General features: G+C 51.7%; 3 protein-coding genes across 6 annotated transcripts; 1 reads left to right on the top strand and 2 right to left on the bottom strand.

Annotated features, from left to right (window-relative positions):
* Window positions 1–477: 477 nt before the first annotated feature.
* MIA (MIA SH3 domain containing) lies at window positions 478–2,014 on the bottom strand. The gene is made up of 4 exons (XM_027515767.1): window positions 1,702–2,014; window positions 1,472–1,605; window positions 889–999; window positions 478–569 (listed from the first exon to the last, which is right to left on the bottom strand). Exons 1-4 carry the CDS (start codon window positions 1,823–1,825, stop codon window positions 546–548), a joined length of 393 nt encoding a protein of 130 aa, XP_027371568.1. The 5' UTR covers window positions 1,826–2,014; the 3' UTR covers window positions 478–545.
* Window positions 478–16,442, bottom strand: SNRPA (small nuclear ribonucleoprotein polypeptide A). 2 transcript variants are annotated; one of them, XM_027515763.1, is made up of 9 exons: window positions 16,364–16,442; window positions 14,537–14,631; window positions 11,534–11,706; window positions 9,094–9,273; window positions 6,557–6,730; window positions 6,045–6,133; window positions 1,472–4,704; window positions 889–999; window positions 478–569 (listed from the first exon to the last, which is right to left on the bottom strand). In XM_027515763.1, exons 2-7 carry the CDS (start codon window positions 14,607–14,609, stop codon window positions 4,545–4,547), a joined length of 849 nt encoding a protein of 282 aa, XP_027371564.1. In that variant the 5' UTR covers window positions 14,610–14,631; window positions 16,364–16,442; the 3' UTR covers window positions 478–569; window positions 889–999; window positions 1,472–4,544. The 2 variants fall into 2 exon arrangements, with proteins under 2 accessions (XP_027371564.1, XP_027371563.1); XM_027515762.1 differs by lacking the exon at window positions 16,364–16,442 and adding an exon at window positions 15,094–15,353.
* Window positions 15,474–23,549, top strand: C18H19orf54 (chromosome 18 C19orf54 homolog). 3 transcript variants are annotated; one of them, XM_027515761.1, is made up of 6 exons: window positions 15,474–16,495; window positions 19,520–19,588; window positions 20,101–20,225; window positions 20,365–20,457; window positions 21,228–21,298; window positions 22,055–22,141. In XM_027515761.1, exons 1-5 carry the CDS (start codon window positions 16,182–16,184, stop codon window positions 21,290–21,292), a joined length of 666 nt encoding a protein of 221 aa, XP_027371562.1. In that variant the 5' UTR covers window positions 15,474–16,181; the 3' UTR covers window positions 21,293–21,298; window positions 22,055–22,141. The 3 variants fall into 3 exon arrangements, with proteins under 3 accessions (XP_027371562.1, XP_027371560.1, XP_027371561.1); XM_027515759.1 differs by lacking the exon at window positions 20,365–20,457 and adding an exon at window positions 20,988–21,117 and having other exon boundaries at window positions 15,475–16,495; window positions 22,055–23,549; XM_027515760.1 differs by lacking the exons at window positions 20,365–20,457; window positions 21,228–21,298 and having other exon boundaries at window positions 15,475–16,495; window positions 22,055–23,549.
* The last annotated feature ends 5 nt before the right edge of the window (window positions 23,550–23,554 follow it).

Here is a 23,554-nt window from a genome sequence, read left to right on the forward strand (position 1 = left end):
GATGCAAAGAAGGGGATAAATGTAAGATTGACAGAGCCTGGAAGAGGAACTACCTTGAGTTGGGAGTACTGATCTCAAAGGCAGGAAGGATGAAAACTGGGATGGTACACACAAATTAACTTCCTACCTCCCTTTGAGGAAAGTCTTCTCAGAGAACCCAGAAAACCTCTGCTCTGTGATTTGTCTTCCTCATGGTCCCATTGGCTCATTCCCAATAGTTCAATAGTTCTCGTATTGGTCTAGAGAGGACACTATAATTCCCCAATTTGGCTGTTCAGTTATTCCATCTTCTCATTTATTTGTCTGTAATAGCTAAGCTTAGGAGCCCAACTCGACCGAGCTTGGAGCTTTCAGTCCATGAAACTCTGCCTAGTAACCACTTTTGTCACCACAGTTGGTGGGTTGATTGGCTAGATTCAGAAACCTGGGGGAAACATTTTTTTCTAGATCCCCACCACAAAGACCACAGACACCCAGTTTGCACTTGGCTGATGTATTTGCATAAAGTCGGGGAGAAACAACAGCAATGACAGCATAGACTGAGCTCACTGGCAGTAGAAATCCCATATCTGAAAAAGAGAAAGGGGAAACAGTGGGGAGAAAACCAGTGGTCACACCACAAAGGATCTAGTGGTTTTAGCAAATGCTGCAGCCTCAGGGACCAGGTCTGGCTGCACAAGTGCTATGCAAATTAGCCTGGAGCCCTCAACTCTGCAGCTCTCAAACTAGGATTTAGAAATCACTCATCTTTCAGATAAGAAAAGGCAGAGAGTCTGTTCCAGTGCACGCAGCTAGGCTGCCAGGGAGCCGAGGTTAGGAGCATCTTCGCCTGTCACTACAACCCAAAGATCCTCCTTCCAGATTCCTGCCAGCCCCCAAGATACTCACATCTGTCTTCACATCGGTTTTGGCAGGTTTCAGGGTCTGGTCTTCACGTACGATGCTACTGGGGAAATAGCCCAGACGAGCAGCTCCGTCTCCATAGTAATCTCCCTGAACCTGGGGAAGGAGTTAAAAGCCGGGGTCTGGGAACATGGCAAGCTCATTCCTGCTCAAGTCCTGTGCACACTTACTCCTCCCTGATCACTTAGCTGGCTCCATCCTTGTCAGTCCAATCTCAGCTTAAAGTCGCCTGCTGGAAAGTCCTCCCTGACCACCCCATGTGAATTATTCACCCAGTCACTTTATACTAATTCTTAAAGCAGCACACGAGTTGGTATTTTGATGGCTTGTCTCCTTCCATTAGAATAAAAGCGTCATTCTTTATCATACCTTCGGTGTCTATAGCAATTTGGCACTACAGGACATGCCCGAATAATTGCTAAAGAAAGAAAAAGAGTGGATCACAGCAGCCACCCCCTGCCGACTCTATTTCAGTTCACTCCCTCAGATTTGCCCTGTAGGTAAAAAAGTAGGGTACGCTCCCACCCCAGCTCTCTACCCTTTCCTCCTCTGTTCTCCCAAGACTCACACTGCCTCCCCAGAAGAGCCGCCCTCGGCCCTTGAGCTTGGAGAAGATATACACCACTTGGCCCTGGTGTATGGTCAAGAAACGGCAGTCAGGGGCCACGTAGTCCTGAAGGGCCACAGCCACGGAGATGGGGTCTGGAGAAGGAATATAGAAGGGAGTGAAGGCACCCCCCACACAGGCTAGCAACCCAAGCCCTCCACACACCACCCCCCCGGACCCCTAAGGCTCACGGCTGCATTCCTCATCGGCACACATCTTCCGGTCAGCCAGCTTGGGCATGGGGCGGCCCCCGGCACTAGGCCCTGGGAAGGCAGACAGCAAGACGACACCGAGAAACACCAAGGACCAAGCCATCACGGACTCTGAGCAAGACAGTGGCTAAGGCAGGAATGGGGTCTCCAGCTTCCTCCTGCCCTCCCTTGGCAGTAGCATAAGGAAACCTGTGTTCTGGGTCTGGTCCCCTCCTTAAACCAGTCCCAGATTTCACCCACACCACCTAGAGGCTGCTACCCAGGCAGAACCATTTCAAGGACAGGGTGAGAGTTGCCAGCACAAGGAAATATCCAGAGAGACCCAAGGCAGCCCAGGCCACTCCAAGTAACAAGTCACCCCCCTCAACAGAAGGGCCCAGACAGGCAGGTTAAAATATTCAATTCCATCTTTTCTGAGTTGGCTTGGACACCTAGGCCCCTCGGCTGTGTCCCCAGAGACAGAACAAGAGAAGCCAGTATGGAAAAACCACCTTGGAATTTCCTGTGCTGAGGAGCAGCAGAACAAGGCAGCCCTTTGATTGCCAAAAATAGCCCCAGCTCTCAAATACGGAGTGAATATTATATGTCGGGCCTTAGGCTAGGCGATGTCCAACCACAATCACTATTTCTTCTCAGAAACCACTTCCTGACTGTGCTAAACTACTCTCAGAGCCTCACCTTTCTCATCTGGGATACTAGTTATTTAGTAAAGAACTCACCATGCATATTTTTAATTAGCTCAAATGCATACCCTGCCTCAACTTGAAGGGGGACCGTCATAATCCCATTTTAGGTAGAAATGGAAGCACAGAAACTTAAGGAACTTGTCCAAGGTTAGTGTAAGCGGAGAGGCTTACCCATCACTACTGGGCTTGGAGCTGTCAGTTGCCCAAGGCCAGAATGAAACAGTGGCAGAGGATGTGAACTCAAGTCTCCTACCTAAAACCACACTTCAGAGATTCACTTGCCTGAAGACCCATCTCGTTCCTCAGGTATTCTCACCTCTAGCCAGCAAGTCCAAACTTTAGTTTTAGGGGAAGATGGACACACACAGGCTTGAGGTGGGGAAGGATTCCTCCTGGTCAAAGACTAGGCCTAAGCTGTCTCCACACATGCAACATCCAGCACCAAGTACCATGCGAGCATCAAAGAGCTCTATCCACGTCGCCTCCCAGAGGCTTCCCTTGATCACCCGTTACTGTTCCCCAGCTCCACCACCCCATCATGTCAGTCGTATTCCTATCAGAACTCAGCATCTGCAATTAGCTTGTCTATTTCACTCACTACTGTGTATCCTATACCACAACAGTACTTGGTGTGTATTAGGTACTTGGCAAGTTATCTGTGGAATTTACTGAGTGCTTGCTAAGTCAGGTGGGGTGCACAGCTCAGGAAGAAAATAAAGCTCAGAGTGGGGACATCAGTTGTCTATCGTGGGAGTTGGGGGGGACTGTCCAGAGACCCCATGTTCCCATGTGCTATCTGCAGTAACTTTATGTAGTGAAGATGACAATCACCCTCCCGCTTGCATCTTTCAGATCCTACAAGGAGGAAGTGTGCATGTGGTGCCATAAATCTTCAGCGTTTCCAACACTGTCGTTCCTCTTTAATGGAGAGAGCAGAGTAGGTGCAAGCTGGGGCTCAGAGCCTTGACACGGGAAAAGACATCCAGGGGAATTTAACACTGTTCCTCATTGTATTTATTTTTGTGGTAATTTTCTATTTCTGGCAAGGGATCTCATTTTCCTATCTATATGGTGTGAGAAAGGGTTTTAAGCTATATACATATATTTATACACACACACACATATTTAGTCAACTTAAAAATTGTCAAGTCAGATCTGTGACAGACTGCTAAGGAAGGTCCCCCATTCAATCTCCCCTTCTTATCCAGCTTCAAGCTGGGCACGTTAACTGTCCAGCCAGAAACCACATCTTCTAGGCTCCACTGCAGCTGCGGCACTGGAGGGAGACTGATTCAGCCACCTGCCCGAAGCTCCTGGCTGTGTCTCCCGTGTGTGACCAAGTCAGCAGGGCCCTCACCGCAGCAGCAGCAGCAGGGACCTCTTCCTGAACTCCAGCTCAATGGGGGGCTGCAAAGTTGAACTCAGCATCTCCCACCCAAACTGCCATTCCTACCATCCTTTCAATGACTCCATGAATATTCATTTTCCTTCCCTTTCTTCCTGAAGTACCTAGAGTGGTTTCTGTGAGACTCCTGCTATGAGAGAAGGCATTTTTGTCTAGAAAAAGGTAAAGAAAAACCTCTTTCTTAACACTCTATCATGTCAGAAAATTATCACAATCAACTTGAGTCTATACAGTGAATGGTGTGCCATTAAAAGCATCATCCTTGTGCAGTATAGAACCTGCCCAACTGTACTTGGCAGCCTGGGTTTTAACTTCTTGCCATGAATTCTGATTTGAGACAAAACAGAAAGCTGCCAAAATAGTAAAAGTGACAAGTTTGGACAGTGTTCCTACACTATTCTGTATTTGCCCAAGGTTGCAATCCCCCAATGTGCTGAGCTGCTCAAACACTAAGAATATTCTGGTGTGCAGGGAAGGGAAACACGGAGGACAAGAAAATAAAAACAAATGGTTGTGAAAAAACAAACCACAAAAAAACACTTTAATTCCAGCCTAACAGCGCCAGGTGCAATGTCTGGGGACAGACTCTGGGTACAATGCTGTGTGGCAACCACTCACTCACACACGGCTCCAAGAAGGCCCCCATGGGGGACTTACCTTCAGGGGGCTGAACCAAGGGGGGAGGGGGTGGCCCCAGAACAGGGGGCCGGGACAGGCATGGGGAAAGGGTGCTACTTCTTGGCAAAGGAGATCTTCATGGCGTTGTTCTGGGTGATCTTGAAGCCCTGCAGGGCGTCTCGAGCAGCCCCTGCCTGCACCTCATTGTCAAACTCCACGAAGGCGATGTCGTGCCGCCCAGGGACCAGCCGGACCTCCTTGAACCCAGGGAACCTGAGAGAAAGGCAGAGACCTCAGGGATCCAGCCTCAGCACTCCGCTTGAACATTCAAGCATCCAGTGAGTAGGGGCCAGGAATACTGCTAAACACCCCATGATGCAGAAGATGGCCCCAATAACAAAGGATCATCCAGCCCGAAAAGCGGACAGTGCTAAGTTGAGGTGTTCAGTTGAGTCCGACTCTTTGAAACCCCATGGACTGTAGCCCACCAGGCTCCTCTGTCCATGGAGATTCTCTAGGCAAGAATTCTGAAGTGGATTGCCATGCCTTTCTCCAAGGCATGTTCCCAACCCGGGGATCAAACCTGCATCTTCTACACTGGCAGACAAGTTCAACAAGCCACCTGGGAAGCCCCAGAATAACCACTACCCTCTGCTTTTATAATCTGCTGTTTCATTTCCCTCTTCTCATTCCTTACTTCCTTCCCCATTAGGCAACAAATCCTCAGGATTACCGGGTATCCTTTTTTCCATCAGTATTCTTAGAAACTGTGCATTGTTTTGTGGACATGGTATAAAATTGAGTAGTATGATTTTTGTTTCAGTTTCTCAAAATTTCCTCTCGACCCGGGTATAAAGGGTCCTGCTCCCTCTAACTGTGAGCACCTGCACTTGACTTCGCCCTTCTCCCAGGCTGCCTCCAGCTCCTGACCACACCATGAGGAATGCCCCACCCAGCCCCTTGGGCATGTTAGAATTTCATACAGTCAGGAGCAAAGTCATCAGTGTTGTTCTTTAGTCACTAAGTCACATCCAACTCTGTGACCCGAGGCTCCACTGTCCATGGGATTTCCTAGGCAAGAATGCTGGAGTGGGTTGTCATTTCCTTTTCCAAGGGATGGAACCTGCATCTCCTGGATTAGCAGTGGATTCTTTACTGTTGAGCCACCAGAGAAATCTAGGTGAGCACTTGACTAAATAGTGGACAGTTAGACCACACAATGGCCCGCATCCACCCACATCCCCGAGGGGTTGAGCATCCCCCAACCCCACACCTGCAGTCTAAACAGGCTGACTTCTTCCAGTCTAGCCAGCATTCAGTGGCATCTCACTGCTGCTGGACTTGCACCTCGCCTTTGTCTAAGTTAGAGACTGGAAAAATGAGATCCAGAGTCATCTCCATAAGGGCAGAGGACAGTCTGCCCATCCTGGCCACTGCTGACGTCCACGCCCGGCCGCTGCAGGGCCGGCCTCAGCCTCCTCCTTCTGGCCTCCAGGCGCTGTCCCCGCCTGCACAGACTTGGGCTCCGCGAACAGAACTATGAGGCTTCTCCCTGTGGTGCCACCTCGCGGCTACCACCCTCTGGGCCCAGCCCAGCCACAGGCCCCACTTACTGGTTGAAAAGCATGGAAAGCATGAGCTCATTGGTCTCTTCCGGCAGGTTGGTAAGGAACAAGATGTGATTTGGTGGATTTTCTGAAAGCTGCAGGAGAGCAACGGGAGACCGTAAGTCTGGTCGGGGATCTATGGCCCTCCTGCCCTCCAGCCCCGCCCTGCCTGAATTCTTTCTAGTCTTTCACCTAACAGACCCGGTGCTGTTGCCTGTCCACCCTACTGTGTCCTAGACTGTAAGCCACAAGGGAGCACAGTTGCACCCATAAGTGGGTGCTCAGCAGAAGTTCAGAGTGAACCGAGGTGCAGCCCACCCCCGCTCCAGCCTCCCCTTGACCTGCTCCAGCAAACACACCAATTCCTCTGTCCCAGGGCCTGACGCCACTGCTAAATCTTCATCCTTCAACAGCACCTCCTCGGGGAGGCCTGCCCAGACCACCCAACCTAAAACAGCGCCCTGCCTGCCATTCCTGTCTCCTGACTATACCAGACCCCAGGAGGACCAGACACTTACAGGCTGGGCAGGTGGCATCTGCCCCGGCATAAGCTGTTGTGGCGGCATGGCCCCCGGTGGGAGCTGGCCAGGCGCCAGGCCTGGAGGCGGGATCATGCCCGGCGGCGGCATGTAGGGGGGCTGGCCCGGCATGTGGTGCATGATGCGGGGCGCCTGAGTCATCGGCGGCATGCCCTACGGGGAGAGGAGGGCAGGGCTGAGAGGGGCACCAGCAAGTGGGAGGAGGTGTGCTTTCAGTGTTGGGAGGAAGCAGAAAGGAGAAAAGGCTGTTACAGGAAACCCCAGGTGTGAGACACAGACAGAAAAGATCCAGACTTGGAAAAGGCAAGAAAAGCATCCAAAGAGGAATGGATGGAGCAGATCAGGCCCAAGGTCACAGGGGACATCAAATTAGAAAGACTTAAAAATAAATAGAAACTTTTTTAACATATAAAAATTGGTTAGAGGAACTCCCTAGCCGTCCAGTGGTTAGAACTTGGTGCTTCCACTGCAGGAGGAACAGGTTCAATCCCTGGTCAGGGAACTAAGATTCTACACATCACTCAGTGTGGCCCCCCACAACCCCAAAAAAGGAAAGAACAATTAGAATGGCCTAATTTTGCTTGTAGACATATGAACAAAGTTGGGGGCCTACTGGTAAAAAAAAAAGACTAGGAGAAAAATAAAAACATTATCAACTAAAAGGGGTGGAAATAAACACACTATAAGCAGCATGCTTACTGCTTTAAAACTTTATGGGGACTTCCCTGGTCCAGTGGTTAAGAATCTGCCTTGCAATGCAGGGGACGCGCGTGTGATCTCTCGTCTGGGAACTAAGATCCCACGTGCTGCGGAGCAGCTAAGGCTGCACACCACAACTGGAAAGTCGGTGCGTCAAAACAGGAGGATCTCGCGTGCCGCAACTAAGACCCAACACAGCCAAATAAATAAACAGACTATATGGAGAAAGAAACAGGCCCAGAGAACAGACGGTGAAAGGCAGAGGTGGATGGGGATGGTCAGGGCTGATGCAAAGACGCGGGAAGGGGTGACAGCAAGGGGAAGGGAGAGAGGCTGAAGGCAAAAAGCACATGCTCCCAGGGGAGACAGGAGCTGAACCCCATGTGAAGAGTCAAAGTTGGATGGAAAGCTGGGCACAGTAAGAGCGGAGAGGGTTAAGTGTGGGGTAGCTTAACCCAGACACAGACACTGACACAAGACAACCCATCAGAAGGTTCGGAGACCAGAGTGGGTACAATTCATTCATCTTTTCGTTAGTACTTTATGCTTTCTGTATCTTGTTTAGAAAACAAGATGTTTCTACTCTTATGGCCTCACCTAGGTCATAAAGACATTTTTCTGTTTTCTTCAAGAACTTTGATTACTGAAGCTGACACATTCAAGTCTACCATTTATCTCAAATTAACTTATACGTAGCCAAGTCAGGGCTTAATTTTCTCCTCTTACAAATATCCAATTGGTCCAGTACGATTTACTAGGGGAAAAAGTCCTTTCACCACTGGAGAGCAGCGATACCTCAGTCATATACAGAGCGACCACATACACACATGCATGTTTCTGGACTCTACTCTGTCCCACTGGTCCATCTTCCCATCCTCAGGCCAACACCATACCATTCCTGAACAACAGGCCCCAGCTTTGCCATCACAGACATTTGCAGACAGCCTGTCTGTCCCCACAAATCCCTCTCGGGATTCTGACTGGAACAGAGCTGACTCTTTAAACCAGTTTGGAGAGAAATGACATCTTAATAGCACTGCTGCTGCTGCTGCTGCTGCTAAGTCGCTTCAGTCGTGTCCGACTCTGTGCGACCCCAGAGATGGCAGCCCACCAGGCTCCCCCGTCCCTGGGATTCTCCAGGCAAGAACACTGGAGTGGGTGGCCATTTCCTTCTCCAATGCATGAAAAGTGAAAAGTGAAAGTGAAGTCGCTCACTCATGTCTGACTCTTCGTGACCCCATGGACTGCAGCCTACCAGGCTCCTCCGTCCATGGGATTTTCTAGGCAAGAGTACTAAGTCTCCAAATTTCTCTCAGCCATGTTCTATCACTTCAGTGGGCGGCCTTGCACACTTTCCTTGGAGGTGTTTTTCAATTTGAAGTATCCTTGTTTGTTGCTAATGTACAGAAATAAAACTGACTTTTCCATATTGATCTGGTGACCTTGTTAAATGAAATTCTTTTCAATCCTAATAGCTGGTTAGTGGTTTCCTCTGGATTTGCTACACAAACACTGACTTTAGAAGACACAGCAAAATCAAGGTCAAGGAGAGAAAAAACAAAAAGACTGAGACACACAGAAAAAGATCCTGAAAAACTGGCAGAGCGGCATAGACATCAGACGTTTCCAAGTGGGGGCACCATCACTCATATGCTCACCCCCTACAGACAGGCACACAAGCGCCACAAGAAAAATGGAAGTGCGGGGAATGCCTGGATCTCCAAGGGGATACCTCTCCCTACCACACCCCCGCACCAGCCCACGAGGCTGAGGAAGACCTGGTGGGGAGGGGGCTGTGTCTGTGGGCCCTGGCTTACCGGGACAGGCCCTTGCACGGTGCCCACCACAGGGGCAGCCGCCCCTCCCTGCACGGCTTTTTTGGCAGCTGGAGTCTCCTGGCTCTTGGGCTTCCTCTTCTCCCGCTTGCGGTCCCGCTCCACGAAGGTGCCCTTCATCTTGGCAATGATATCCGAGTCGGTCTTGGCATATTGGATGCGCTGCCCAACAGAGAGTAGAGGGTGAAGGAGACTGGACTTAGGAGCCAAAATCAGACCTGGCCTGGAGCTTGGTGAGAAACATCATAGAAATCCCTTGGCCTCAATGTCCCCATCTGTCAAATGGGTACTGAGGTATTTCCCACTTCAAAGGACGACCAGGAGGACCAGGAGCTAAAACATGCTCTAGACAGTGCCTGGCGTGCAGCAAGCTCTCAGGAATGGATGCTGGGATTCTGATAGGAAGATGGGACAGCCCCAAGCATCGCTCAGGGTACAAGGAAACAAGGCCAGGACAGGAGCACTATACTGGAGAGTTTCCATCACACACGAGACCGAGTCTCCAAACTAAATCTCAGTCAGTGGTTTACAGAGCACCCAAATTTGCTCCGAGGATTCAGCAATGAGCCAATCACACAAAAGCCCCGCCCTCTTGGCATTAGTTCGCTGGGGAAGATATGACAGAGATCTAAAAGTGAACCAACAGGGGAAGGGAAAGTGAGGAGTTGAGAAGAACTGAAATTTTCAGAGTGCAGCCAGAAAGACCTCAGGGAGAGAATGCTGGCGTAAAGACAGGGAGGGAGGGAGGAATGCAGGCATCTAGGGAAAAAAGCGTTCTAGCAAAGGAAGAGCCAGAAGAGCTAGCGTAAGGGGTGTGTTCAAGGAACAGCAGGGAGGCCTACGTGGATGAGGAGGGAGGCGACATCACAGAGCCAACAGGGGGCCTTGGGACTTTGTCTTTTCCTGAGCAAGCTGGGAGTCAAAGAGTGTTATAAGCAGGGGGATGACGAGCTCTCACTTGTGACTCCCAAGGAGCGCTGTGACCATGGGATAGAGAGAGGCCTGGGAGGAACAGGAGGTCAAAACAGGGAGAAGGGTCGCGGCTGGGACTAGGCGGGTACCAGGGGAGGAGTGGGAAGAATCAATGGAGGGTTTTTTGGAGTTTTTGTGTGTGTGTGTGTGTTTTTTTTTTAATTTTATGTTTTCAGTGGAGGTTTTCCAGGTAGAGTTGACAGGATTCCCTGATAGAGCTCACAGTGGCTCAGCGCTTTCTACAGTTCAAGCAGTGATGTTAAAGAAAAGCAGGGGAGGAAGGTCCACATAAAATGATTTATGATTTTTAGTCCTCAAAAGGGAATTTCCAGCTACTCCAGAAAAGCAATGGAAGACGTGGCAACTGTGGGCTCACACACCCACAACAGGACACAACAGGCAGGAGTCAGAGAACAGCCCCCTCTGGAAGGAGGTAAGGGCACCAGGCCACCCCTGTGCCCCTGGGGCCAATGTCTTCCACGTGAAGAGACCTGCCTGGGACCTGCGGGCACTGACACTTGCTGTCACCACCCTACTGGTTCAGGGAGGCATATTCCAATCAGGTGAAACTCGAAGAACTGACAGGGAAAGAGAACTGATTGATATGGCAGGAATTCTGGATCAGCGCAGGGACTCTGAACAACAGAACCCCTGTCTGTTCAAGGCCTACTGAACGTCTGTAACCCAGTTCCTCCCATCCCATGGCCCCATGTAACCACGATTTATACATCAGCACCTGGTACCCAGTGATAGCCATCACTGTAACCCCTGACCCTAGATGAACTCTCCCCTTATCCCAGACCTGGGACCCTGACTCAGCCTCACCATCACAACCGAACCCCATCTCCCACAACTGAATCCATCCTCCCCAACAGCCACAGGCATCTCCCTAATCCTTCCATGGTTTGCCGGCAACCTTGGAGTCAAGTCCACCTTCAGGATCAGCTCCTTAGCCTGACTTCTGACAACTCTCCAGGCCATGCCCACCCCACCATCTCCCACCCTTCACTTCTGCCGAATGAACTTGACTCACTTCCCCAGTTACACAGGTTCCTGGTTATCTCCCATTCTTAGTTTATTTGTCTTTCTCAGCTACTCTTCTCCAACTCTTATTCATCCAGAAAGGCTCCCTCGCAAACTCCCAGACTGGGTGAGAGTAGGCTCCCTGAGTTCTGTGCATTCACCTGTCCCAGCCCTGACCCCTCGGGTCGTCGCCACCTGGAGACAGGCGTCTCTCTCCAGCGGCACTGTGGGTCTACGAGGGCAGAGCTGGGACTTCCCGTGACTGCTGTGTCTCCACTGCCCCAGTACAGTGAACAGTGGATACGGAGGACCAACGGAGGAACTCCCATCCCTAAGGCTCTGGACTACAGGGGACAGTAGTCCAGACCCATCCAGCCTGCAACACGTGGCGCGGGCACACACCATAGCCTCCACACCCGGTGCTCACCATGGGCTTGTCGTAGAAGGGGAAGCCCTGCATGGAACGCAGCGCGTTGGTGGCACTGCTGACCTCCTTGAAGATGACAAAGGCCTGGCCCCTCATCTTCAGGCTTCGTGACACCAGGATATCCAGGATCTGGCCAAACTGGGAGAAGATGGCATACAGGGACTTCTTCAGCTCTGCAGTAGGGAGAGAAAAGACCCAGGGGTGACTGCAGGCCGGGGCATCACATCCTGGCACTGGAGCTCCGCTTTTCAGAGGAAATGCAGCCCAGAAGGGAAACCATCAGCCCACTGACAGAGTACTGAGCAATACCATCAGCAGTCTAGAACCACTCAGGTGGTCGTGTGCGTTGACTCTGTAGTAGGTCAACAGTCACAATACCTACCCCACAAGGTTGCTGCAGGGGAACACGAGTCACACATACAGAGGGCACATAGTAAATGCTCGATAAATGCAAGGACTTTCCCTCAATGTCTCCAGCACCTTGACACAAGCCCCTCTGATCTGGCCCTGGTGACTTCTCCCACCTCATCTCTCCCCATGCCCCATCTTCACTCCTATGGCTCTAGCCACACTGGCCTCCCAGCCCTTTCTCAGGCTCATCTCAGCAACCTTGCCTCAGGACCTTTCCACTGACTGATCCCTCTACTAGGAGCAACTTTCTCCTGATCTGTACATGGCTGCATCCTTCCAGTCACCCAGGACTCAGCAGAGATGTTACCTCCGAGGCCTTCCCTGACCACCCTGGTGGGATAAGAGCCCCCTCATGTCACTCCCCCAACGGTGAGAACCTGCTTTTCTTTCATGGCATTTCCTACTTCCTGACATCATGTTTGTTTCCTTTTTGCTTGGTTAAGTCTATCCTATTTGTTTATCACATATCCCCACAGGGAACTCCCTAGTGGTCCAGTGGTTAGAACTCTGTGCTCTTATTGACAAGGGTCCAGTTTCAATCCCTGGTCAGGGAACTAAAATCCCATAAACCCCTTGGTGTGAGCCCAAAGAAAAAAACCCTAATGAACAGTACAGTTGCCAGCACACAAATCTCCAAATACATTTGCCTGAATAAACACAGCATTAAATGATTTCTGGGAATAACTTCACTGAATTTTTACCTCTACTCCATGAGTTAGCAATTATAACTGCCCCAATTTTATTAATGTGGACAGAGGCTCTCAGAGGATCTGTCACTGGCCCAGGACCCAAGTCCATCTGAACCCAGGACTACCAAACCTCCCTAGCAAATGGACAGCCAGGAAAGGGTACCAGTCTTATGCAAAGAAGGTACCTGAGCTTAAGATACCCGGTCGAAGAGACAGTAGGAAAGAAAAGGGGGATCGGGTAAAGAGGGAAGCAAATAGCCAAAAATTCTGATGGCATTTCTGAGATTTATCTCCACCTGCCATCCCCATGGCCTGAACGCCAAGTGTGGGCCTGAGTCATTCCCCTGGGTGCTGGGCCTCTCCCCAGTCTCCTGTCTTGCCCACCAAGTTCACCCTTCACAGCTGGAAAGATCTTTCACAATTAACTGCAACCCTTGCCTGGCTCCCCAAAGTCCTCAGGATGAAGTAAAACACCCCACCCAGCCCTCAAGGCATCAGGAGCCAGAGTGCACTGCTTGCCTGAAATGTTCTCCATGAATCACCAGCCTCTAAGTCTCAGGCACCCAAAACTGCAGTACATGTGGTTCCCAGAGTGCCCTGGGCTCTCTTTTGCCCCTGGACACTTGCACATGCTGGTCCAGGTTAGTCACTCGTCTCCCTCATTGTAACACAGATGCTGCTTCCTCTACCTGGTAGGCTTTCCCAAAATGTCTCCTGTTCTATGAACCTGAATACCTCTTTCCAAGTGCCCAATCCCAGCCTTGACTACTATGCCTCAACTTCCCCAATTATGGCCATGGCTACTCTGGGCTATCACTGTCTGGGAGCAGATCTGACTGTGGTTCCATGAAGTCAGGACCAGGACTGTCTCAGTCACCACTGTGTCCGCAGCTCCACAGAGAACTGGCCCGGCACAATGCTCTAACAGTATATGAGGGATTTACATGGCTTGTTTATTGTCTTCAATAGCAACTTTATCGGTAACCTAAACTTAATGCCAGCAAGCTCCTTCAGTTCTCCTAACAATTTTCTTGAGGAGCTAATAAGAGCTAACACTTATATCCAACCCTTACTAACGGCTAGGCAGCATTAAAAAAAAAAAGCATGGAAGTTTAGCTCATATATTCCCCATAACATCTGCGCACAGATTTTGCCCAGCTTTCCTATATACATAAAAACATGAAGTTCAATAAAAAGTGATAACTTGCTAAGAAAAAAGAAAAGTATGTCATATCTAGAATCGAGTTCTTAATCAGAATTCCATATAGTGGTTTCAAGCACGTTTCCCTGCTGTATGCCTTGGGCAAATCACATCCCTCTGGAGTCTCAGTTTCTAATCTGAGAAATGGGAACAATAGGTCCTTCCTGCAGGGTTGCTGTGAAAGTTAAATGTAACCATTATTTATACATCAGCACCTGGTACCCAGTGTTACCCACCACCATGGTTCATTTCACTTTATTTTGAAATGAAACGTTTTCACTGTGGGTTAATAACCTGAGGGCATGACAGTGACCAACAGTTGCAGTTCTTAGGCAGTTCTCACCCTCCTGGAGCTCAAAGGCCAGGAAAGAGAGAGTCCCCTGACAGCCAGATCAGGACTTGACTGGGGAGGTTCAGGGTTTTAGGAAGTCAGAGGCAGGCACGTGGGTGGAAAAGGGAAGGGGGAGGCATCCTGGAGGAGGGGGCTCCTGAAGCTGAAACCTTGAAAGACGAGCAAGTTACCAGGATAACGAGGAAAATGTAAGAGAAAATGAGGAAATATCAAAGGCACTGCCTCTGCAAAGACCGAACTTAAAAGAGTTTGGCTGGAGAAGGCTGAGGAAGAGACACGGATGCTGGGGACAGAAGAGGGGGCAGGCTCGTGCGGGATAGCCTGGTGTCCGGACTATCCCGAAAACTCACCATCCTTCTTGATCTTCTCATTGAGATTGTTGATATAAATAGTGTGGTTGGGGCGGGTCTCGGGAACTGCCATTGACAAAGTTGCTGAGGTAGGGCTGAAAGAATGAAAAAGTCCCACTCAGTCCTGGGTTTCTGAAAATCCTTTTGTCCTAACGCGGGCTGCTAAAGGATCTTCCTTCCAAGAGAAAGTCAAGTAAGGTAAAGACGAGGGAAGAGGGAAGCACGGCTCGGAAAACAAAGCAAACGCAGCACACAGATTCTCCTCCCCGCGTGGTGAGGGAAATCTCGTGAGGTTTACTACGAGTCCCAGGATGCTCTACTCGACTTAGTAGGCGGAGCGGCCTAGGTAGCGATTCCCACTGGCCCACGCGCTCAAAGGCCGGCCCAAGAGAAATGGCCCGGATGTAAGAGCCAGTTAAGGCAAGCGGGACGACTTTGCCGAAACCTGGCCTCGCGCAGAAAAAAAATAGTTCCCACTACACGAAGCGCAGGAAAGCCCGGGCGTCACGCGCTCCGCCGCCAGGCGCCTACGGCCGCTTGTGTCCAAGAATACTCACCGAAACAGACTCAGCTCCCGCAAGCAGTGCCTGCTACGCTGCTGAGTGCCGACCACAAAACTTCCTCCTCTGGACCCGCCTTTGTCTATCTACAAGCCAACCCCTGCGCGGAAACTTGGTAGCTTGGCCAATCAGAGTAAGGCTAGCTCCCGGACCCAGATTTTGCCAATAAAAACGGCAATTGGGTTCCCGCCTCAGCAGAAAAACTCCGCCCAACCCCTGCAAACCCTTTTGCGGCGCACGCGACTACGGACCAATCCGTGAAGGCCGCGCCCCCTCACGCGCCTCTTGCCAATCGGGACTCGGTTCTTGCGGCAGTCTCTTCCAAGGCCTTTCTTTCACAGCCCCGCTCTGTCACGTGATCATTAAAGGGGCGGGCTTGAGTTGCTAATCTTACCGCGGGATTTGGGAAAGGCTTTACGCTGCGGCAGCCATTTTGCGGGAAGGGTAGGCGAGTCTTATTGCCCGACCCTGTTACCCCAGCCGTATGGGGGCTCCCAACGACCTCCAATCTGTGATCCTTCTCCACCCCACAAGACTTCCTGTTGCGCCCCGATTTCAGGACTTTCTCCACAACTAGGCTATTTTCCCTGCCAAGTGTCCTTTTGACCTCTGGCTCAAAGGTCAGCTCTAAGGTTCCAAACTCGGGTCAGAGATGCGAGGGGGTGGGATCTATTCTAAATTCTCCCAGTTTTTAGCCCAGGGGTCCTAAATCCCACGCTTTAGGTGCCTTGCCCCAGGCCTGGGCTTTCGTGTCCCATAATTTCCCAAGTTTCTAAACTAGCCCAGGATAAGAAGTTAACTCCTAAGCCTCACACCTTGAGCTCTGCATCCCAACTCTACCACAGATCTGTTTGCACATTAAAGGACCCCTTAGCCCTCAGATTCCTTGTCATTTGCGTCAGCTTCAATCCCTGCTCCCAAGGTTCCAGATTTTAGCCCTGTTTTTTTTACAATCCCAACTTCAGCTCCCAGATCAGGAATTCAGCTCTAAGACCGCCAGACTCTCCATCCCTGTGACCATATTTTGGAGGATCTGTCCCCTCTCTCCAATTCTCGATCTTTCAGCCTAAGTCACAGACCCCAAAATGATTTCTCCATGTTCTCCTCCTTTAGAGCCACCAGTTCCTCCTCCCGAAACCCCTGCATCCCAGGCCCTTAGTATTCCACTTCCTCCCCTTCCCCTAAACCTCCCCGAATTAGCTTTTCCACCCTCGAGTTTCCAGGCCTCTGTTCCCCCACCACCCCCACTGCCGCCGCCGCCCCGTACCACCGGGTTTGCTCCCCCTCATGTCTTCGGCCTAGAGAAGAGTCAGCTCCTGAAGGAGGCCTTGGAGAGGGCCGGCCCAGCCCCCGGCAGCAGAGAGGACGTGAAGAGGCTCCTGAAGCTGCACAAGGACCGGTAGGGTCCCATGGCCCATCCCTCCCACCCGTGGTCTCACCCAACCACCTCTCCCCACATCACTTCAGTCATCTCTTGGGGTTTCCCATTTTCTTAAGGGCAAACAGTCTGCTTCAGCTCCCTATTTGGACGCTTTCAGTGGCTGTGTGCCTTCAGCAATGTAGAAAGCTCCTGCTCCTTGAGAGCACCTCATCCAGTGGGAGAAACAGATGCTCCCTCCACCAGACAGTGACAGTCCAGAGAGGTCAGAGCCATCTGGAAGGAGTCTAGAGGGAGTTGGTGCCCCAGGAGTGGGGGGTCTCAGGGGCTTGTCTAGAGGAGGGAACCCCTGAGTGCTGTCGAGCAAGTTTCTTGATGAGAAGAGAAAATAGCTTGTGCCTGGGCCCAAAAGTGAAATGAAGAGATGTTCTTTTCAGGGACCTGCAAATACTTGACAGAGAAGTGGCAAATGTGGCCACTCATTTCCCAGGTGGCCAGGAGCCCGACACAGGGCATGGCGGGGTGGGGGGGATGCGGGGGCCTGTGAAGGAAGGTGGACTGTCCTGAGGGCTCTGGGGAGCTGTGGAATGGCTTTGTGCCCTTCCAGGGAGGGAGGGAGGCTGCCTTCCAGGAGTGGAGATGGTAAGACTGGAGGCTAGGGGCCCAGAAGGAAGCTGGAGCACCCAGAGACCCAGGCAGGAAGGAAGGGGCCTAGACATGGGCTGGGAGTGAAGGGAAAAGGGAGAAGTGACCTGCCCCTGTCCGGAAGAAATTTCCAGTTCTCTAGACAAGTTTATAATCAGCCCTAAAGGCCCCAAGTATAGTAAGACAAATTGTTTTGTTTTTTGTTTCTGCTGCACTGTGTGGCGTGTGGAATATTAGTTCCCCAACCAGGAATAGAACCCACATCACCAGCAATGGACCCACAGAGCCTAACCACTGGACTGCTGGGGAATTCCCCCATAGTGAGGCAAATTTAATGCAAGTAACAACCACCCATTATCTACATATGCCAGGTGCCGTTCTAAGTGTTTTTTTACTTATTAATTTAACCTCAGCAATTCCATGAGGCAGGAACTATTTATTTTTTTTAATTGAAGTATAGTTGATTTATGTGAAGTCGCTCAGTCGTGTCCGACTCTTTGCGATCCCATGGACTGTTGTCTACCAGGCTTCTCTGTCCATGGGATTTTCCAGGCAAGAGTACTGGAGTGGGTTGCCATTTCCTTCTCCAAGTTGATTTATAATGTCATGTTATTTTCAGGTGTACGGCACAGTGATTCAGATACACATATACACACATACATATATGTATGTACGTATATGCACGCACGCATGCATGCTAAGTCACTTCAGTCATGTGCAACTCTTTGTGACCCCATGGACTGTAGCCCGCCAGGCTCCTCTGTCCATGGGGATTCTCCAGGCAGGAATACTGGAGTGGGTTGCCATGCCCTCCTCCAGATACAAAATAGCATATCTATGTTAAACTCAACCTTTTAATTTCTCTCTCCCCGCTCAGGGCAGGAACTATTGTTACCCCATTTTTCAGATGAGGAAGCTGAGATTCACATTGGTTAAGTCACTTGGCCACAGTGCTTAGAAGAGGAAGGGCATGGCAATGGGGCACCCTACTTTTTGCGGGGGGGGGGTGGTGGCACCCTGCTTTTAACCAATGTGCTGTGATATCTCCTCTCATCAGGAGGGTGCCTCCCAGCCTTCCCCTTTCATTGGCTTTGGGATAGAGATAGAAGCACACTGCCTGGCACCTCCTGAGCCCTGGTGGAGAGGGGGGAAGGATTGGAATCACCAAAATATTCTTGAGTGGCCTCCCCTAGGAAGGGGCTGGGCCTGACTCTTATCAGTGATCTCTTAGGCCTGGAGCTGTCACCTGGTTTTGCTCAAGGCTGAGTGAAGGGATTTCCATCCTAACTGCGTGAAAAACAGGCTTGAGAGGGAAAAACATGGAGAGTTTCGGCACTGATGAAATTAAATTCATGTTTTATGGCAAGACGGGAAAAATTTCTTTTTCTTGATGTGGATCATTTTTAAAGTCTTTATTGAATTTGTTACAGTATTGCTTCTGTTGTTTATGTTCTGGTTTTTTGATTGTTGAGGCTTGTGGGATCTTAGTTCCCCGACCAGGGATCAAACCTGCATCTCCTGCTTTGGAAGGCAAAGTCTTAACCACTGGACCAACAGGGAAGTCCCAGCAAGATAAAATAAATGTAAATTGTTTCTTTGCCCATTTGGGCCTCCTCCCTCCCATTTAGTGTGCATTTACCAGACCTCCTTACAGAGTAATATTCCTTCTTAATCTTGTTAAGGGGTCAAAATGACCCATGTCCCACAACTTGCTTTGTACTTGTAGATCTGGATTGAGTAAATGGTCAATAATATTTTGACAACCCTTTGTCTCAAAAACTTAACATATGACTGTGTTTTGACATCTGATGGGTAGAGAAGTCTTCAGAGCATTCTGCAAGACTATCTCCCAGGTTATAATCCTCAAGTTGGCTCCAATAAAATTTTCCCTTTCTTCCTTTCGTTAATTTTTTCATCCATGGTGTAGAGCATGCATGCATGCTCAGTTGCTAAGTCACGTCCAGTTCTTTGCAACTGTAGCCCACCAGGCTCCTCTCTCCATGGGATTCTCCAGGCAAGAATACTGGAGTGGATTCCCATTCCCTTTTCCAGGGGATCTTCTCAACTGAGGGATTAAACCTGAGTCTGCTGCATTGACAGGCTGGTTCTTTACCAGAGCCACTAGGGCTCAACATGATATAGAGACACCCCTTCTAATAAATTCCTCTGACTCCTAGTTGCATAGCTTTTGCACATCTGCTCTTTGCCCCTTCAGTGGCTGAGAAAAAGCAGGGAGTAGCAGGCAGAAGAATGATTCCCATTGAACAGACGAGAAAACAGAGGTGGGGAAGGGAAGTGTCTCATCAGGGATGAAGGCAGTCTGACCCAGCCAAGAGCAGCCCTTGAGGGTGAGACCCTAGGAACTGGTTCCCTCATGACCTGAATGCGCCTCTGATTCAGTTTCAGAAGTGACCTGCAGTGGATCCTCTTCTGTGCTGACCTGCCCTCCCTCATCCAAGAAGGCCCTCAGTACGTACCCTGATTCGGGACCCCAGCCCCTTGGCTGGCTGTGCCCTCAAGCCTTTGCCCTCACCAGCCTCTGTGAGGATTGACCGGGAAGTGTGGGAAGAGTGGGTTCATCCCAGGCAGCCTAGGGGGAAGGAGGAGGGGAAGGAGAAGGGGAACTTACCCAGGTCAGGGTCCTGGGAGCATGCGCAGTAAACAGTTGAAACAAACAAGCAAGTGAACAAATCTGGTCCATTATCTCTGACGCCCCCTTGGCACCTGCTCCTCCTGGAATCCCAGATGACATGTCTGCCTAACCTCCCACCCACTCACCCCACCCCAGCCCTCCAGCCTTGGGTTCAGGCCTTGGCCATCCCCTCTCCTAGGAGGGGGAAGTCAGGTCTCTCCAGTCGTCCTGGGAGACAAGGGAATTCCCCCAGAGCAGCAAACTGTTCCCTACACTCCAGCTTCCAGGGCAGAGGGGGCCAGGAAAGACTCGAATTAGAGGTTGGGGGGCTGGGCCTGTCTCTCCCCAGGTGTGGGCTGGTGGCCTTGTGGATGGCAGGCACCCTCCTGGCGCCCCCCGGCGGCACCCCCTTGGAGAGACTTGTGCAGGTGGCCATGGAGAGAGGATACACAGCCCAGGGGGAGATGTTCTCAGGTAGGTTGGGTGTGGAAGGGTGTCACCCAGATGTCCTGCAGGAGAGGACTGGAGAGCTTGGCTGGGATACATCAGGCACATGGGGGACTTTGTTCCATTCTTCGCACCCTTCTCCTTCCCCTGCCCCACCCCACCAAAGAGCAGAGTGTTATGAGGTGGACTCTGGAACCAGGCCACCTGGGTTCCCAGCCCAGCTCTGCCGCTTCCTGCTGCGTCACCATAGACAAGCAACGTATCCTCTGTGCCTCACTTTTTTTTTTTTTAATTTTTTTTGCAGTAGAGTTGCTTCACAATGTTGTGTCAGTTTCTGCTGGACAGCAGGATCAGTCAGCCATACACATAGATGTATGTCCTCTCTTTAGGACTTCCTTGGCATTCAGGTCACCACAGTGCATTGAGTTCCCTGTTCTGTACAGTAGATTCTCATTAGTTGTCTATTTCATACATGGTATCAATAGTACATAGGTGTCAGTTGCAGTCTCCCAGTTCCTCCCACCCTGCCCCCTTGGTATCCATACATTTATTCTCTGCGTCTGTGCGTCAGTGTCTCTGTTTTGCCAATAGGATCATGTGTACCAGTTTTCTAAATTCCACACACATGCATTAACACAGGATCTGTGTCTTTCTCTGTGGCTCATTTTCCACGTTTACACGAAGAGATGATGGTCACGGTGAGGGTTACAGGCACTGATTCCTAAAAGCCTTTTTCCCGGTGCCTGGTGCACAGTGACTGCTCCTCATGTGTCTGCTCTGTCCCTGCAGTGGCCGACATGGGCAGGCTGGCCCAGGAGGCACTGGGCTGCCAGGCAGAGGTGCTCTGCGGCGGCCTGGGCGGTCCCAACAGAGACCACGTCCTGCAGCACATTGTCGCCGGACACCCCCTCCTTATCCCGTATCCCAGGGTCAGGGAGGGAGCCGGGCTGGGATAGGGGGAGTTGGGGCAGGGGGTATGTGTGTGTGTCCTGGGGCCGCCCCACAGCATTGGCCTTGACTGCAGTGCAGCTACGACGAGGACTTCAACCACGAACCATGTCAGAGGAGGGGCCACAAGGCCCACTGGGCTGTGAGTGCAGGTGGGTTCCCCCTCCCCTGCCCTGGACCCTCACTGTGGGCCTCCCTGATCCCCAGTCTCCCCTCCTCACATGCTCACCCTCGTGCCAGCCCCTCCACACTACTCAAGGCAGGAGCCAGGGTTGGACCACCTTTGTCCCTACAGGGTAGTTAGCAGGGTCCTGGCCAGCAGCAGGTACTTCAGCATCTGTCAATCAGGGTTTTTCCCAAACAAGAAACTCAGAGCACAGAGGAGGATCAAACTGGGCTGCAAACCTGGTCCAGACACTCCCAGGCTCTGTGACTCTGGACCTCCAGGTCCGCATTTGGAAATCAGGATGAACAGTCCCAGAGCAGAGGGCTGTTTGAATGTTCAAACTCTTTAAATGGTGCCTGGTAGGTTCCATGTCTCAGTGTTAGCTATAGTCAGCACCTTCGTCTTTCCACCTGCCTGATAGAAAGCAGCGCGCTGGTGTGCACACCTCTGAGCACGGCTCTCCTAGACAGCTCGCAACAACTAGGTGATGATGTCTGCTCTGTTTGGTGCTGCCTTGGCCACCTCCCTGTGCTGACAGGCTGTCGGAGGCAGGACTTAAAATGCCTGCAGTTCTGGAGCCCAGCCCCATGGGTTCAAATCCAAGCCCAGCTGTGCCCACGCTGTGTACAGTGCAGGGATCATGGCAGCGCCCACCCTGGGGGGCAGTGGAGGGGGACTCTGGGAGCCCCAGCCCCTTGTCAGGGCTCAGCTCCTGCTCACAGCCGCCCCCTCTTCCCCACAGGGGTCCTGCTGGGTGTGCAGCATGTGCCCAGCCTTGGCTACTCGGAGGATCCCGAGCTGCCAGGCCTGTTCCACCCAGTCCCCGGCACACCCCACCAGCCACCATCCCTGCCGGAAGAAGGCTCCCCAGGGGCTGTCTACCTCCTCGCCAAGCAGGGCAAGAGTTGGCACCACCAGCTGTGGGACTATGACCAAGTCCGGGACAGCAACCTGCAGCTGACGGACTTCTCGCCCTCTCGGGCTGCGGATGGCCGGGAGTACGTGGTGCCTGCCGGCGGGGTGCGGGCCGGCCTCTGTGGCCAGGCCCTGCTCCTCCGACCACAGGACTCCAGCCACTAGGCTGCTGCGGCCCCAGCTCAGCTGTGTCACCAGCCACAGAGTGCCCTGGCTTCTCTCTCTGAGTGACAGCCTGAGGGGTTGGACTGGACCTCCAACCAGAGATCCTTCATGCAAGGTCCCCCCCACATCCATCCTGGGCATCACCCCAACTCCCCCAAGCCCACCTCCCAGAATTGAGCACCTACTCTGGGCTGGGGTTATAGCCAGGAGCCACACAGACCAGCTGCCTCTGCAGGGGAGAGACTGACAACCGCTGAGACCCCAGGGCTTGTCCCCCCCGCCCCATCAGTGCTGCATCCACCCATTTCTGGCTGCCGACCACCCTCTCCTTGTACCCCTGACAGTGTCTTCATGTCAAGCCGGAGAAGCCTTTTAAAACACGAACCATGGACTTCCTGGCGATCCACTGGTCAAGACTCCGTGCAGGGGGCACGGGTTCTGATCCCTGGTTGGGAGCTAAGATCCTGCATGCCACATGGTGTGGCCAAAAACAAAACCCAAACACAAACCACATTTCACCACTGCCCTCTGGAGAAGCTTCCAGAACCTCCTGTATGCTCCTTGTGCAGCATCCTCCTGGCTCACCCCAGTCTCCCTCACCCCAGGTTCTTTCTCCTCATACTTTCTGCCACCAGTGGGGTCTCAGGTGCCTGGGGTGTCCTGTGCCTGCACCCGGCCCTCCATTAAAACTCCTGAATCCACAGTCCTGACTCTTATCACTTCCTCAGGGAAGAGGCCCTCAGGCTCAGCACCTCCCTCACCTGTCTTCTCTCCTGGTCTAAAAGGCAAAATCTCCCACTGCTAATTATTTGTGCCAACCCCTTCACAACCCCCTTAACTCATCAAGTCCTCCAACCCTCTAAGGAGGGTACTAGATCCTCCCAGTTTGAGGGAGAACAGGCTGGAGAAGTACCGTCACTGGCCTGAGGTCACAGGGCTGGCCAGTGGCAGGGCCAGATTCAAGCCAGGCACACAGCACCTAGACAGATGGGGTCGGGGGGGGCCAGGCACAAGAAGAGCAACTCAGTGAAGCCAATGAACCACCAGCTCTGAGCCCACTTCTACCCCAGACCTGTCGTCATCCCCTCACCTCATGCAGCGCTAATGCTCAAATTATGAGCTTTGAGCCCATAAGCTCCAGATGTAAAAAAAAAAAAGACTC

Source organism: Bos indicus x Bos taurus, chromosome 18 (genome assembly GCF_003369695.1).
Source record: "Bos indicus x Bos taurus breed Angus x Brahman F1 hybrid chromosome 18, Bos_hybrid_MaternalHap_v2.0, whole genome shotgun sequence".
Classification (NCBI taxonomy): Eukaryota; Metazoa; Chordata; class Mammalia; order Artiodactyla; family Bovidae; genus Bos; species Bos indicus x Bos taurus.

What these genes read in the sequence shown, in the direction of transcription:
- MIA (XM_027515767.1), bottom strand. Translation starts at nt 1,825, where the DNA reads ATGGCTTGGTCCTTGGTGTTTCTCGGTGTCGTCTTGCTGTCTGCCTTC. An exon ending in GGCTCTTCTGGGGAGGCAGT is followed by an intron (nt 1,000 to 1,471) that starts GTGAGTCTTGGG and finishes CTCCTTCCCCAG; the next exon opens with GTTCAGGGAGATTACTATGG. An exon ending in AAACCGATGTGAAGACAGAT is followed by an intron (nt 570 to 888) that starts GTGAGTATCTTG and finishes TCTCTTTTTCAG; the next exon opens with ATATGGGATTTCTACTGCCA.
- SNRPA (XM_027515763.1), bottom strand. Translation starts at nt 14,609, where the DNA reads ATGGCAGTTCCCGAGACCCGCCCCAACCACACTATTTATATCAACAAT. An exon ending in TGAGAAGATCAAGAAGGATG is followed by an intron (nt 11,707 to 14,536) that starts GTGAGTTTTCGG and finishes TCCCTACTGCAG; the next exon opens with AGCTGAAGAAGTCCCTGTAT. An exon ending in CTTTCCATGCTTTTCAACCA is followed by an intron (nt 4,705 to 6,044) that starts GTAAGTGGGGCC and finishes CCTTTCTCTCAG; the next exon opens with GTTCCCTGGGTTCAAGGAGG.
- C18H19orf54 (XM_027515759.1), top strand. Translation starts at nt 16,182, where the DNA reads ATGATTTCTCCATGTTCTCCTCCTTTAGAGCCACCAGTTCCTCCTCCC. An exon ending in CTGAAGCTGCACAAGGACCG is followed by an intron (nt 16,496 to 19,519) that starts GTAGGGTCCCAT and finishes CCTCTGATTCAG; the next exon opens with TTTCAGAAGTGACCTGCAGT. An exon ending in GGACACCCCCTCCTTATCCC is followed by an intron (nt 21,118 to 21,227) that starts GTATCCCAGGGT and finishes ACTGCAGTGCAG; the next exon opens with CTACGACGAGGACTTCAACC.